This window comes from Alligator sinensis, unplaced genomic scaffold (assembly GCF_000455745.1).
Source record: "Alligator sinensis unplaced genomic scaffold, ASM45574v1 scaffold839_1, whole genome shotgun sequence".
Lineage (NCBI taxonomy): Eukaryota > Metazoa > Chordata > Crocodylia > Alligatoridae > Alligator > Alligator sinensis.
In genome coordinates, this window is record NW_005841885.1 from 107,857 (window position 1) to 121,339 (window position 13,483).

Here is a 13,483-nt window from a genome sequence, read left to right on the forward strand (position 1 = left end):
GCAGGCTGGAGGGAGGCACTGAGTCAGGACAGCTGGCTGTACCCTCCCCTGTGCTCCCTGCCGGGGCTCGTGGCTGTGGCTATTCCTAGTCAGGACTGGCTTGGCTCTCCAGACCCATGGAGCTCAACCCTGTACTTTGGCGGTGTGCTGTGTGGCAGGCAGTCTGCTCCACTGTGTTGGGGCAGGGACAGGGTGAAGTCCCTGCCACGGCATGGCCAGGCATTCACTCTTCTAGCTGCACTTGGGGAGCTGTTGTAAGCACTGGAGCCTTTCCCTGGGTTTGGAAATGGAGGAGCCTTGTGCTCTTTCTGCCCTCTGAGTCTGTGGGGCAGCGGCTCATGGCCTCCACCCCTCCCCGCCTGAATGATGCCCCCTCTATGTCCCGTTGGGTCTGGTTTCCCCAAGGAAGAAGAGGAGGCAAGTCTCAGATGGGTGAGGACTCAAGGGGACGGGCAGGCCTGTGGTCTCCCTGCTAGGAACGCTCCTCCCTCCCCTGCAAGGCTTCACCCTTATGGCCTCTCTTGTCCCCCAAGAGCTCAGCTCCCCAGGGGTTTTCACCTAGCCTGTCAGAGGCTGCAAGATGGGGCCTGACAGAGGACAGGGCTGGGAGGGAGCAGTCCCCAGGTAGCAGGAAGCCCCTGGCCAGGGACTTGCCTGGTGACAGTTTGCACCTTTAAACCCCATGACTCAGGAGGTTGTGGAGCCAGAGCTGCCTTGGCAGGCGAGGGAGGGTGGCAGAAGGAGGGAGTGGTGTCTCAAAGATCACCGTCAAGTATTAATAGCGGGGAGGAGAGTGCACGCTTCACTAGAGGGCTGTCAGGCACACACAGCCACCGGACCCCACAGCAGCCGTGCCTGCACCAGGTAAGAGCCGTCCTCGGCCCCCCGGGAGAGAGTATCTGCTGGAGGAAGGGAAGAGCTGTTGCCTGAGGAGGGGGCAGGGGAGACCCCCCTCACAGCAGGGCATTGCTGCAACCATCCCCACCATTAGCCCTGGGAGCAGCTCGGGTCGGCACCTGCTTTGATGCGTTCCCAGAGGCTCTGAGTATTAATCATCCCAGGGTGATGCTCACGCCTGGAGCAGAGACCCCGTCACCATCCCTGGGGTACCCCCTTGGATGTGAGGGGTGAGACAGCCCCTGGCACAGAGTGGGTTGGTTTGTGGGGGAGCCTGGGACTGGGAGCAGCTGGTGGGGTGCATCCTCCTGGGAGATGCCTCAGCCCCAGGCTCTTGGAGCATCCCAGAGAGCCTGTCCTGGGATCTTGTGACAAGGGCCTGGCCTGGGTGTTCTGTCTGGGGATCACCCCCCGGCCCAGAATCACAGGCGTGGTGTGCTGGGGTCAGGGCTGTGGTGGAGGGTGGCACCGCTAGCAGGCAACATTTCCTTGAGGATCTCCCCAGGACCATGCCCCTGGACTCCACACCAGCATCCCAGGTGGCAGGTGGGAATCCAGCAGGGAAGTTCAACAGGATTTCTTGGGTTGGGTTGGGGGCTCAGGGGCCCCTGCTCAAAGCTCTGGGTATGGGCACTATGCTAGGGGGCCAGGCAGTGCTGGCGCTGGGCTCTTGCAGCATCTACAAGGCCCATGGGGAGAGGCACAGACTGAGCCCCTCCTGGGCATCTGTAGCTCAGCGGGGATGGGGCAAGGTGATTTCCTGCCCTGCCTATTGCATGAGGCATTTCAGGGCAGCTAAAGGCAGGGAGGGAGTTTCAGGGCCATCCTCTGGCTTAGCCCATGTGAGATGGGCTCTGCCTTATGCCTGTGGAGAATGGGATGAGGCTGCCTGCCCATTGAGTTACCATCCCCTGCCCACCACAGGTTTGAGTGGTGTGGTGGGTCCCTGCCCATGTCTGCAAGGCCTTGGAGTGGATGGCCAGTAACATCCCATACCATCTAGCTCTGGGCTCCCCAGTGACTCTGTCTATTGGTGGCAGCAGAGATGCAAGTGCCCTGTGGCCTCTCCAGGGCTGCGTGTGGGAAGCCAGCCCTGCTGCTGCCTGGGCTTTGCCTGCTATGGGCATAAATTTGGGGGCTCAGGTTCAGAGCTGCCAACCCAGGCCTGTCTGCCATTCAGACATGGTGCCCCATGCTCGCTCAGGCTGAGGGGCACTGTTGGCACGTGTACAGGTGTGTGCCTGCGCATGCACAGGTCTGTGGTGGCACATGTATAGGTGTATGCAGGCACATGCACGTGTTCTGTGCGCACCTACCTACTGTGTATCTGTGCCCACCTAGGGCATGACTGAGGGCACTGATAGCCACCAACAGGCACCTGCTGGGAGTGGAAGGCTAATGGCTCTTGCTGAGGATGAAAATTCTTGGCCCTTCATGTGTAACAGGGCAAAGTCTGTACAGCCGTGCGATGTGGCTCTGGGTGTCCAGAGGTGAAGAGACAGGGACCTCTGAGCACTCACTGCCATCCCTGCAGCCCACAGAGCCTGGCACAGGACTGCTCTAGCTCACAGAAGGATGCAATAGACACCAAGCCTGGAGCAGCGGTGTGTGCCCCCTCCTGCCCCTATGCCAGCTCCAGGGCCAGAGGCTGTGACAGGCTCAGGCAGGGCCTTCTGTTGGGCCCCCTGTGCAGCCAGAGGCAGCCCAGACTCCTGCGACTGTGCTATGCCCATGGGCAGAATTACACTCATGGCGGCCACATACAGTCCACGGAGCAGGGGACCGTGTCTTTCTTGGGGGATTGGCACTGAGTTGGCAGTGGAAAGAGCTCACTCTTGGCTGCAGTCCTGGAGCCAGCCCCTCTCCCCCATACACACAGCCCTGGCCTGGTTTGGGGCAGAAAAGAAGCCCAGATTCAGGCACTGAGACCAGAGGGTGCAGGGAGTGCCAGAGTCCTGGTGGCTTGTGTCCCTTGAGTGCCAGCTGCAGGCCAGTCACAGCACCAGCCCCTTCCTGCACAGCTAGGAGCAGGCTGGCCTGCAGCAGTGGTTTGGCCTCCCATGTCCCCCACAGGCAGAGCTCTGGGCTGGGCTGCCCCCTGCACTGCCCTTGTGCCTCTGGGTCCCCTGTGCTCCCCTCGCCCCAGAGCCTCCTTCAGCCTTGGCCTCTGAAGCTCCTTTTCCTCAAAGTGCTGCGGGCTCTCAAAAGCAACCTGCTAACTCTTCAGCAGCCTCAGCCTCCAGCCTTGGCTGGCACTGGAGGAGGCATTGCAATGGGCTCCTCTAAGCAAGACTACAGTGGCATCAGATGCTGCACTGGCAGGGACAGGCATTTCCAGTGGGGTGTCTCATCACCAGCTCTGAGCCTCTCTCCTCCTCTCCTGAAGTTCAGACAGGAGCTCGAGTAGGTTCAGAGCCATCACGATGGAGCAGACGGAGCTGCGGTGCCGCTCGAGGGGCTACAAGGGGCTGAGCGAGGCTGAGATAGAGGAGGTCGCACAGAGAACCCAGGCTCCCGCATCCTCTATCCGCAGCAAGCTCCATAAGATGAGGTAGGAGGCACTGTACCCCGTTCCCCTGCACTGGTGCTGGGCAGGGCTGGGGAGGGTGCGGTGGCATGGGGGAAGGGGAGAATGGCAGGAGACAGGCCTGCCAAGTTGCTGATAGGGGCTTTATGACTAATGACTAATAACTAATACCAGTTCTGAGAAAAACCTTTCCTCTGGCCTTAGCGGCGCAAGCTCCAAAGGTGAGGGGTAGAAGGAAGGTGGGGCAGGGAGTGGGCTGGGGGCTGTGCTGGTCCCAGAGGCCCTGCAGCTGCCGGGGGGCAGGGGCAGGGGCAGTACCCTTTCACCCTCATGTGCACTCCTTTGCCCACCTTCTGTCTGGTATGCTCCTGCCCTCTCCATTGCCCAGGGCTCCTGCCTCTGGAGAGAGCACTGTGGGCGCAACTCCTTGGCTGTCCCAGTGCCGGTTGGGCCCAAGTAGCTCCAAGGAGATGGGAGGCTGGAGCCTGTGACCTGCAGGGGCCTTTGTCACCAGCCCCCTCTGGCCTTTTTAGAGGCTTTTCTGGTTATGGGGTTTGGGGCAAGTGTGGGGTCTAGCACCCTTCAGATATTGGTGCTGGAGCAGGTGCTGAGGTCTCCAGGGACTTGGAGAGGCTTCTGGGGCTTCACAAGGGTGTTGCAATTCCCAGGATCCTGCAGAAGGCAGCAGTCTGGGGACTGTAGAGCTCCTTCCAGAGGGTGGTAGCTGGGGTGTCCTGGTATACCACAGAGCAGGGTGTTTGGGGTGGACTGGCACAAATATTGCAGGTGCCTTCCCGTCCTTCTCTTCCAGATGTTCGGGCGCTGTTGTAAAGTCCTTGCTGTTCCGGGTCCTGCCCTTCCTAAAATGGCTGCCACGCTACCCGATCAAGGACTGGCTCATTGGAGACATCACCTCGGGGTTCAGTGTGGGCATCATGCACCTGCCCCAGGGTGAGTGCCACAGCCCCTGAGCTCAGAGCTCAGCGTGTGCTCAGCAGGACTGCTCTGGAGTGCAGCTTGGCACCCAGCTGGCAGTGAGGATGGTCTCTAGCTCTCTGGTACCTCCTGGTATCAAATCATCAATGTGTGTGTATATGTAATGTGGGTGTACGGGGTGGATGGGAGCCTGTGAGGGCAGAGGGCTGAGTTGGGGGATGTCAGGGCACAGGGTCTAGGGTTCAGTGTGGTAGGGCAGAGAGCAGGCCTGGGGGGCTTGTGGGGTGGGGGGCATGTGTGCATACTGGCTGAGCCTGTCTTTACCTAACTCTTCTGCTGCCTTTGCTGTGTCCAGGCCTGGCCTACGCGCTCCTGGCAGGGCTGCCTCCCGTCAATGGCCTCTACTCCTCCTTCTACCCCGTTTTCCTGTACTTCTTCTTTGGGACGTCTCGGCACAACTCTGTGGGTGAGCAGGGGGTCCAGGCTGGAAGTTGTGGGGTCCAGCATTGCCAAGGAGACCACTTATCAGCAACAGGCATGGGGGAGAGCACCAAGAAGCACCCAAGCCTCCTCCCCCCATCCTGTGGAGGCTGTACTGGGCTACCTCGCTAACCTGTAGCTACTCAACTGGCTGGAGTCTCCGGGGTTCTGGAGATCACTGCCTGCCCTCTAGGCAGGTGTGGGTCTTCCAGGCCACCAGTGACCCATGGGCAAACTTCTCACTTCTCTGATGAGTTCTCCAGGGACTCTGATGAGTCTGATACTGGTAAATAAGCAGCTGCATTGCTGGGCTAGTTGCTGGAAGGAGCCCCCCTGCTGTGTCTGAGACCTGGCTCCTCACATGAGAGAGTCCTGAGCGGACAGGACTGAGCTGTGCATGATCTGCTAGGAGATCCGTGTGGCCACAGCTCCTGTGTCCTTACCTTGTACTCCCCCCCGCAGGCCCCTTTGCTGTCATCTCTGTCATGATCGGCAGTGTGACAGACTTGATGGTGCCCAGTGACGACTTCATGGAACCGATCAATGGTACCAACAACACGATCCTTAATGAGGCCAGGAGGGATGCTGTACGGGTGGAGCTGGTGGCTGCACTTACCATCCTCGTGGGCATCTTCCAGGTGAGCAGGGCCTGCAGGGCAGAGCAGGGAGCAGCCTGGGATCTGGCTGGTACTACACCCAGAGCCCTGATGGGGGGTGGTGATACTGCTACATGGTTTGATGCTGGTACATGGTCCCTGTGCCATCTAGTCCCTGTGCCATCCAGTCCCTGCTCTCCCCACACCCATGCCTGTACTCCCTGAAGCATCCACGGGCTGTGGGGTTGCGGCAGCTCCATCCACTGCACAGATCAGTCTCCAGCTTCGTCTTCTGGACCTCAACGACTTCATTTCCCATACAGACTGGGCAAGGGGCAGGGGCAGAGCAAATTCTTCCTCCATCCCAAGGACTAAGACCCACCCTGCTGTTCCCACCTTGGCTTCCACTGACTGACCTGTCTCCTGGTCTCCAGGAAGAGACATCCTTCAGTGGCAGATACCACTTAGGCCCTTGGGTTCATCTACTCTGACCTGCATTACAGAGGCCATGGGACTTCCCTGAATGAGCACCTGCTTGGACACGGGGAGATTGTTTAGAAACATGTCCACCCCTGATTTAAAAATTGACAGTGAAACCTCAGAGAGTCTTTCATTACTTGCCCTGATGAAAATGTGCACCTCATTGCTAATCTTAACTTGTCAAACCTCAATTTCCAGCTGTTGCATCTTGTTATACTTTGGTCTGGCAGATGGCAGAGCCTGTTATCAGTGTTTGTTCCCATGTAGGTCTTTGGTGGCTGTGATAGGTGTTTATTACTTTCCTGTCAGGTCTGATTACTCTTTACTTTGATAAGCTAAGAAGAGATTGCTCCTGGAGTCTCTCCCTGCAAGTCCTGTTGTCCAGTCCTTTAATCATGTCAGGGTTCATCTCTGAACCCTCTCCAATTTTTCAACACCCTTCCTGGATTGTAGACCTAAGACCTCCTGGGAACAGCTGTCCCAGAGCCCATGAGAGAGATAATATAAGCTCCTGACTCCTCCTTTGGGTGTCCCTGTTTATATGTCCAAGGATCGCATTAGCCCTTAAGGCTACAGTGCAGTGGGAGCTCATGCTTAGGTGATGGTCCTCCATGACTCCTTTGGAGTCACTGCTCCTCAGAGTGGAGTCCCACATCCTTCAGAGCTGGTACAGGACCTTACGTTTGGCTGCACTGAAACACAGTTTTGTTGGCATCCAGCTTGTCAAGTAATCCAGATCTTTTTGTGGCATGGTGGCTGTATGCCCTGTTCTCCTTGTTATTCTCCCTCCCCACCTCCCAGCCTTTGGGTTTCCTGCTGTGATCCCTCCTTCTCTTCCATGCTGCTGATAAACCTGTCACACAGCATAGGACTGAGAGCCCCCAAGGTGGTGCATGGTGATGATTCCCCAATGATGGTTACCCTCAAGACCTGTCAGTCAGCCAACATGTTGTGCTGTCATGGTTTCTTACATGGTGAGGTAGGCAGTGCCCAGGCCAATGCCTGACAGCTGTCTCAGTGTGAGCATCATCACAGTCATGTTTATCAAGCAGACTTGTAGGCTCATCAAACCACCCCATCTAATCCAGCACAGCAGAAGCTGCTTTCACAGCCCAGGTTGATTGATAGCCATTATCTTGCACCACTTCGTTGCCTGTGGAGTCTGGCCTGGGCACTCTTCCAGGCTCGGGCTGTCATGGGGCCCTGCTGATGTCTGTGAGCAACTCCCAGGCCAGGACTGTCCCTCTCTGGGGTGGTAGTACTTGCCCATGCATTTGCTACTTGGCCTGCTCTGTGGAGTAAGATAGTCCATGCATCACTGGTTACTGAGGCCTGTCCAGCTCAGCAGCCTGGCGCTCTGTCACCATGCCAGCCCCCAACCTTTGCTGGCAGGATCTGGTGCCCACAGCCATCCAGTCAAATGCCAGAGATGGTGACGGTCACTGTGCCCAGCCCGCCCCACTGCCTGGGCACAACCACAGCCAGGTGGCCTGAATGTCCAGCTTGCTAGCACTCTCAGCAGAGCCCTTCACAGTTGGCCAGTTTCTGCTCTGCTGACTGCAGGACAACCAGTGGACACTGGGGGTGAAAGTCCAAGTGTTTTGTTTCTTCCACAGGAAGAGTTGAAAGTGGGGCTCCGTACCCCACACTACAACCCCCCTTTAGTTCCACGCTTTGCCAGAGGTGATTCTCCCTAGCTCCACCCCACCAAAGCAAGCTCCTTTTTAGTGCCACCCCACTGTGCCTTAGGACACTGCTGGGTGGGACAGGGGCTGAGGCTTCTTGGAGAGGACCTTGCTCACAGCCTGGCCTACCCCCTCCTGGGTCTCTTTCCAGGTTGCCTTGGGCTTGCTGCAGTTCGGCTTTGTGGTCACGTACCTCTCGGATCCACTGGTACGCGGCTACACTACTGCTGCCTCTGTCCATGTGCTGGTCTCGCAGCTCAAGTATGTCTTTGGGGTGCGCCTGGGTGAGCACTCGGGACCATTGTCACTGTTCACGGTAAGTAGGGCTGGGCATGGATAGTTTGGGACAGGCAGGAGCTAGACGGTCCTTAGCTCTGTGATTGGTGATTCCCCAGAGCTCCCTGTACAGAACACTGTCAAACTAGAGGCTTCTGTGTGTTGAGGTGTGTGTGATAACACTGACAGAGTATGGGAGCTCCTGGAGAACCCAGGTGGGTTGATAGGAAAAATATACCACAAAAATTCCTCAGGGTTGACACTCCACATCTTGCCCAGTTTTCACTCACGTTGGCTTTCATGGGAATTTGCTTAAAGCTGAGGAGAAAGTCAGTGTGTGCTACACAAAACCCATGCTGAGCTCATAATGCTGTACACAGAGCCCATGGAGCTCTGGTCATTGACCCAGCTTTGGATCTGCCAGCAGGCTGCTGTCACCATATTAGCTATTTTAAATACCCTGCATGCAGGAAGAATCCAGTTTTGTTGCTGTTCCAGAGATCAGGGCTTCCTAACAGGGTCTGGAAATGGGATTTCCCAGTAAAGTCACCTTTCATAGCAGGATGGTAGAGCAGGAAAGCTCCTGGGTTGGGCTTCCCCAGTAACTGCCCTGGTAGAGCAGCACTTGGTAACTAGGAATCTATGGGGTACAACTGGGAGGGGGCTTGCACAGGCTACTTTCCTTGACAGCACAGAGTCATGCTAGCACATAGGTTTCATTGTTATTCTTGATTGTGTTACACCTGTGCCTAGAGACCCTAGTCAGGGAGAGGCTCAGGCAGAGATAGGTGCTCTGTGCACCAGAGGAAGACATGGGCCCTGCTCGCAGAGATGTGAGCAATGGCTCCTCCTGACCTGCTACCTGGATGTAGAGAGCCATGCCACGGGGCCATGTGCGCTGCGTCACAATCTCTTCTTCTCTTTCTCCCCTAGAGCTTCATTGAGATCTGCGCGAAACTGCCCCAGACCAACGTGGGCACCCTGATCACCGCCCTTATCGCCATGTTTGTCATCTTTGTCGTGAAGATATTCAACCACAAGTTCTCCTCCAAACTCCCCATGCCCATCCCCATCGAGCTCATCACGGTAATGGGGGGACAGCACAGACCCACCTCTCTTCCCTCTCCATGGTTTTCTTTAGCCCTCTCTCCACAGGCATTTAGGGCTGGAAAGGCTGCCTGTTACCATCCCCACCCCGCAGAGCACAGAGGTTTAGTTCTTTATCTCTGCCTGGGGGCTGAAGGCACCATCATTTGTTGGACTGGCTCTTCTCTTGCCAGTTCTGTGAGGCCTCCCTGCTCAGGTGGCATAACTGAAGACAGTCAGGCTTCGGCTGAGTCTAGTCACAGGCAGCTTGGTGTGTGCTGGGTCTGAGATGCCCCTGGGATGATCTCAGGAAGGCAGTAGACTTCAGGAGCCATGCTAAGGCCAGGCAGGAGGTAGCTTCTCTTCCATTGGTGCCTCTAGTCTTCAGGAAGCTCCTGGAGCCAGAGTCCCTGCCTGCATGACAGACAGAGGGTCAGCAAAGCTATTGGTCCTGGAGGCACTCACTCCATTCATTGTACAGAAGAGACAGTCCAATAGCCTTTCATCCCCAGGCCGCTAGTTAGTACCTGACCTCAGTGGCTGGGCTTAGTGACCAGGGTGTAGCGAGTCAGTGCCCCCAGTGCAGCGCCCAAGGTCTCAGCCTTCACCCCAAAGCATATTCATGGTGGGCCCTGGCTGCCCAACCTTGACAGGGCCCTGTAGGCTGAGCTGCCCCAGACTCCTCCAGGAGCCGTGGGTGCCATCTGGGGCTCGAGCCTCGATGTCCCCCATGGATGATAGGTGATGAACCCTGTGCTCCCATCTCTCATTTTGTCTTAAGCCCCGTGCTGGTTGTGTCCTGTTGCCCCTTCACTGAGGGAGCAGCTTCTGGTCAGCCCTGCCCATGCACTATGCTTTCAGCTAGGCTGGCCCCATTTGCTTCCCCTCCACAGAGGGTCCTGAGCACATGGCTGGTGTGCTCTCCCAGGCTGGTGGGAGGCCACGTAGTAAGCACCCCCATGTGCTTTGTCTCACTCTGACCATTCCCCTTAGATCATTGTGTCTACGGGGATCTCCTATGGAGCTGACCTGACGAACAAGTATGGGGTTTCCATCGTGGGTGACATCCCCAGTGGGTGAGTCAGAGGCAGGTTGGGCTCATGCTGTTCCTCTGCATCGCCAGGGATCGAGCAGGGACTGGCACAGCAGCCAGGCCAGGCCAGCTGCGGGAATGCCCCTTTCCAGCTCTGTTTTTCTCTCTTTGCTGCAGGTTGAACCCCCCAGTGGCCCCCAGGATTGACTACTTTGCACGGGTGGTGGGCAACGCCTTTGCCATAGCAATAGTTGGCTATGCCATCTGCATCTCCTTGGGCAAGATCTTTGCCCTGAAACATGGCTACAAGGTGGACAGCAACCAGGTAAGCACTCACCAGGCACCACCACACTCGGGCCTCTGCCCTTCCTCGTTGCCTCCCTTCACACTCTCCCCCGTTGCTTTTCCCCTCCAACCCCTCAGCCCCCATGCCCCTTGTCCTGCTCTGCTTTTGTAGTGTGGCCCCAGCTCTGCCTCTTTGCTCTTTCCTGGGCAGTGAGGGGCTGGAGGCAGTTCTGGACTCCTCTTCCCCTGGCCTGTCATTGCAGGAGCTGATAGCTTTGGGGCTGTGCAACTTCCTGGGAGGCTTTTTCCAGTGTTTCAGTATCAGCTGCTCCATGTCGCGCAGCCTGGTTCAGGAGAGCACAGGTGGGAACAGCCAGGTAAGTGCCATGCTATCAGCACACCCCTTCACCTCATCTCCAGGTCCAGGAAGAGAAGACTTCCCTGGGGTCTCCTCTGCTGTTTTCCTGGTATGAGCAGGGCAAGGGCTGCAGGGAGCAGTGCAGGGCAATGAGCACAACGTAGCAGTGCAGTGGGATTGCCCTTTGCTCGTGACAAGGCCTGGATGTTATGGATGCTCTGCTAGGTCCAGCCAGCAGAGATCACACAGTGGGCAGAGGGCAAGTTCTCAGAGTTGCACCCCTCACCCCCAGTGCAAAAGCATGGCCACAGCATGGGGGTGGGAATGTGAGGGAGGGTAGAAGAGGAACAGGCTGGAACAGTTGCTGGGCAGCCCTGGCTTTCTCATGGATGAATTTTTCTGTGATGCCCTCGCCCCAGAGCAGGTGGCATGGAGATTCCCGCCTCTCCTCACAGGCTGCCTCTCTCCTCTCCAGGTGGCCGGTGTTATCGCCTCACTTGTCATCCTCGTAACCATTCTGAAGATTGGGGAACTCTTCCAACAGCTGCCTAAAGTACGTCCAGTCCGAGCCCTGACTGTCCCCACCCCAGCCCTCCTGCTCCCTTGGTCTCTACAGCTAATCAGAGTCCCCAGGGCCATTTCAGCTACTGGCATCACTTAGATCAGTTCACACAGGACAGAAAAGGAACAAGTATATGTACATACACATTTAGGGATGAGCAAGTTGCCACAGTCCATCCATCCCTTCCAGCATCCTCCAGTGTCCTTCCATGCTGGAGCAGAGCAGTGGAGCCACCGCTCTAGGTTGCCACCTCAGCACTACCCAGCATTTGAAACATTACAGGCACATGGGCTAAACCACCCTGTGCCACCCTCTCCAGGTATGTGGCACCCGGACAGAGGGAAATGCTTTCCTACCGGCATTCAACTCAGAGCCTGTGGCACGAGGTTAGAGTCACCCTCCCCTTCCATCTCCTCAGTACCCTAGTGACAGGGGTTGTGTCCCAGTATCCCACCAGTTACAATCCAGCTGTGGGGTGTGACTGGTGGGTATTTTCATGACAGCTCCACAGTCTTTCCCATTAACTTTGGCCAAGCCACTCCTAGTGGCGAAGACCTGTGCTCCTTTCTGTATTTGCTTGGCCCCCTGGGGTCAGTTTCCACTGGAGCCAATAGGAGATTTTCCTGAGCAAAGAGGACAGAGTAAGTAAAGACCATTGGAGACCACTCCAGGCTGCTTAGCCCAAAGGGGCACTGCAGACTCACCTGTAGTGAGGTGCAGGGTGCAACTGAGAGATGCCATAGACCAGACAATCCTTCCCAGAGCCTGAAGGCTTTCTCTGGACAGCACAGGGTTCTGAACTCCGGCCCTGGCAACACACCCAGCGCTTTGGCTGTTGCTCTCAGTGCTGCCCACATCATCTCAGGCATTGCCAGGCAAGTTGAGAAAGGCCTTTCTCCACCAGGGAAGACTCAGGAGGCTCAGCCACTGGCTGGCACAATCACTTCTGTGTTTGTGTTGCCCTGTCCTTGCTGCCATTTGCACATGTAGTGAGAGCCTTGCTGAAGGGACAGGTCTGTGCTTTCAGGTCTGCACTCAGTCATTGGTTCTGTCCCCTGCAAAAGTATCCCTGTGGTCACCAGCCTCTGACCAGATCATTGCCTGGCCCTCAGGAGGTCCCCTCTTGGCTTGGAAACCAGCACATGGCCCAGGGCTGATCAGGCAAGCAGCATGTGGTGGTCATGGCACTGGGAGGGCTCTGAATCTTTTCTACTTACCTTCCATCCAATGTCCTGAGCCTGCCAGCTCTGCAAGGTGAAGTATTCTCCTTTTATAGAGGCCCAGAGCAGTGATTTGCCCCTGGTCTCTCAGGCAGGGTCAGGACAGCTGGGAACCCATGACTCTTGTGTGTTAACCTCTGGGCTGCACTTCCTTTGCCTAACCCCCGTTCCCTCAACCTGGGGGCCCCGTGGGACCCTGAACACTCAGGCATGCTCAGTCTGCAGAGCTGGGGCTCTTGGCCCCGCTGTGCCTGCTCTGAGCCTTACCTCTTCTGGAATGTCTCTTGCAGGCCATCTTAGCTGCCATCATCATTGTGAACCTGAAAGGCATGTTCAAGCAGTTCAAAGACCTCTCTACCCTCTGGAAGTCCAATAAAGTTGACCTGGTAAGAAGCAGAAGAGGCCTGAATTCACCTCAGGCCACTGGCCCAGTTGTTCTTGCCCTGCGGTCCCTTTGTGGTGGGCTGATGCTGCAAGGCTGAAGGCCAGGCCTAAAGACCCTGATGAGCAGCATTGGCAGGAGGTCTAGCCAGCTCTGCATAGCCCTTCAGGAGTACACAAGGCCCCGCTGGGCTCGAGTGGTGGGCAGTCCTGCAGTCTGTGCTGTGGGCTGAACACAGCCCCACAGTATCAAGCAGTAATCCCCTAACAGAGCATGTGTTAGATCAACTGAGAATATGATTTGGGCCACAGAAGCCTGGCCCTGGGCTCTGAACTGAGGCATGATGAAGATTGGGTTTGGAACCTCACAGCTCCATCAGGGAACCCAGGTGTGGACCCAGCTCAGGCCCATCTCGGCTTGTAGCATCCCTGGTGGGTTTTGAGCAGGGAACTCATCTTCAGAGCGCTGAGGCTGCTGGTGGGTGCTGTAGCATCTTTGTGTATCAGAGGAAATGTGTGTGGGAACTGTGAAGTAGTGTCAGCTTTGGCTCTGATGGCCAGGGAGTGGTAGCTAGTGAACTTCATGCCTACATAGTCCAAGTCTGGCACCAGCTGGCTCCTTTTCCAGCACTCACATTTCACTGATCTCTTGCAGCTGATCTGGGTTATTACTTTTGTGGC

At 56.7% G+C, this 13,483-nt stretch overlaps 1 protein-coding gene across 1 annotated transcript in view; it reads left to right on the plus strand.

The window, feature by feature from the left end:
• The first annotated feature begins 794 nt into the window (after window positions 1–794).
• SLC26A6 (solute carrier family 26 member 6) overlaps window positions 795–13,483 on the plus strand; it is a 25,503-nt gene continuing 12,814 nt past the window's right edge. The window contains exons 1-13 of the mRNA XM_025196810.1: window positions 795–864; window positions 3,284–3,448; window positions 4,236–4,375; window positions 4,716–4,826; window positions 5,303–5,478; window positions 7,753–7,917; window positions 8,811–8,963; window positions 9,957–10,039; window positions 10,174–10,321; window positions 10,545–10,658; window positions 11,115–11,192; window positions 12,712–12,807; window positions 13,458–13,483. The exon at window positions 13,458–13,483 is cut by the window's right edge and continues 54 nt beyond it. Of these exons, the coding sequence (XP_025052595.1) occupies window positions 3,321–3,448; window positions 4,236–4,375; window positions 4,716–4,826; window positions 5,303–5,478; window positions 7,753–7,917; window positions 8,811–8,963; window positions 9,957–10,039; window positions 10,174–10,321; window positions 10,545–10,658; window positions 11,115–11,192; window positions 12,712–12,807; window positions 13,458–13,483 (1,418 nt within the window). The 5' untranslated portion in view covers window positions 795–864; window positions 3,284–3,320. The remainder of the gene's footprint in view (window positions 865–3,283; window positions 3,449–4,235; window positions 4,376–4,715; window positions 4,827–5,302; window positions 5,479–7,752; window positions 7,918–8,810; window positions 8,964–9,956; window positions 10,040–10,173; window positions 10,322–10,544; window positions 10,659–11,114; window positions 11,193–12,711; window positions 12,808–13,457) is intronic.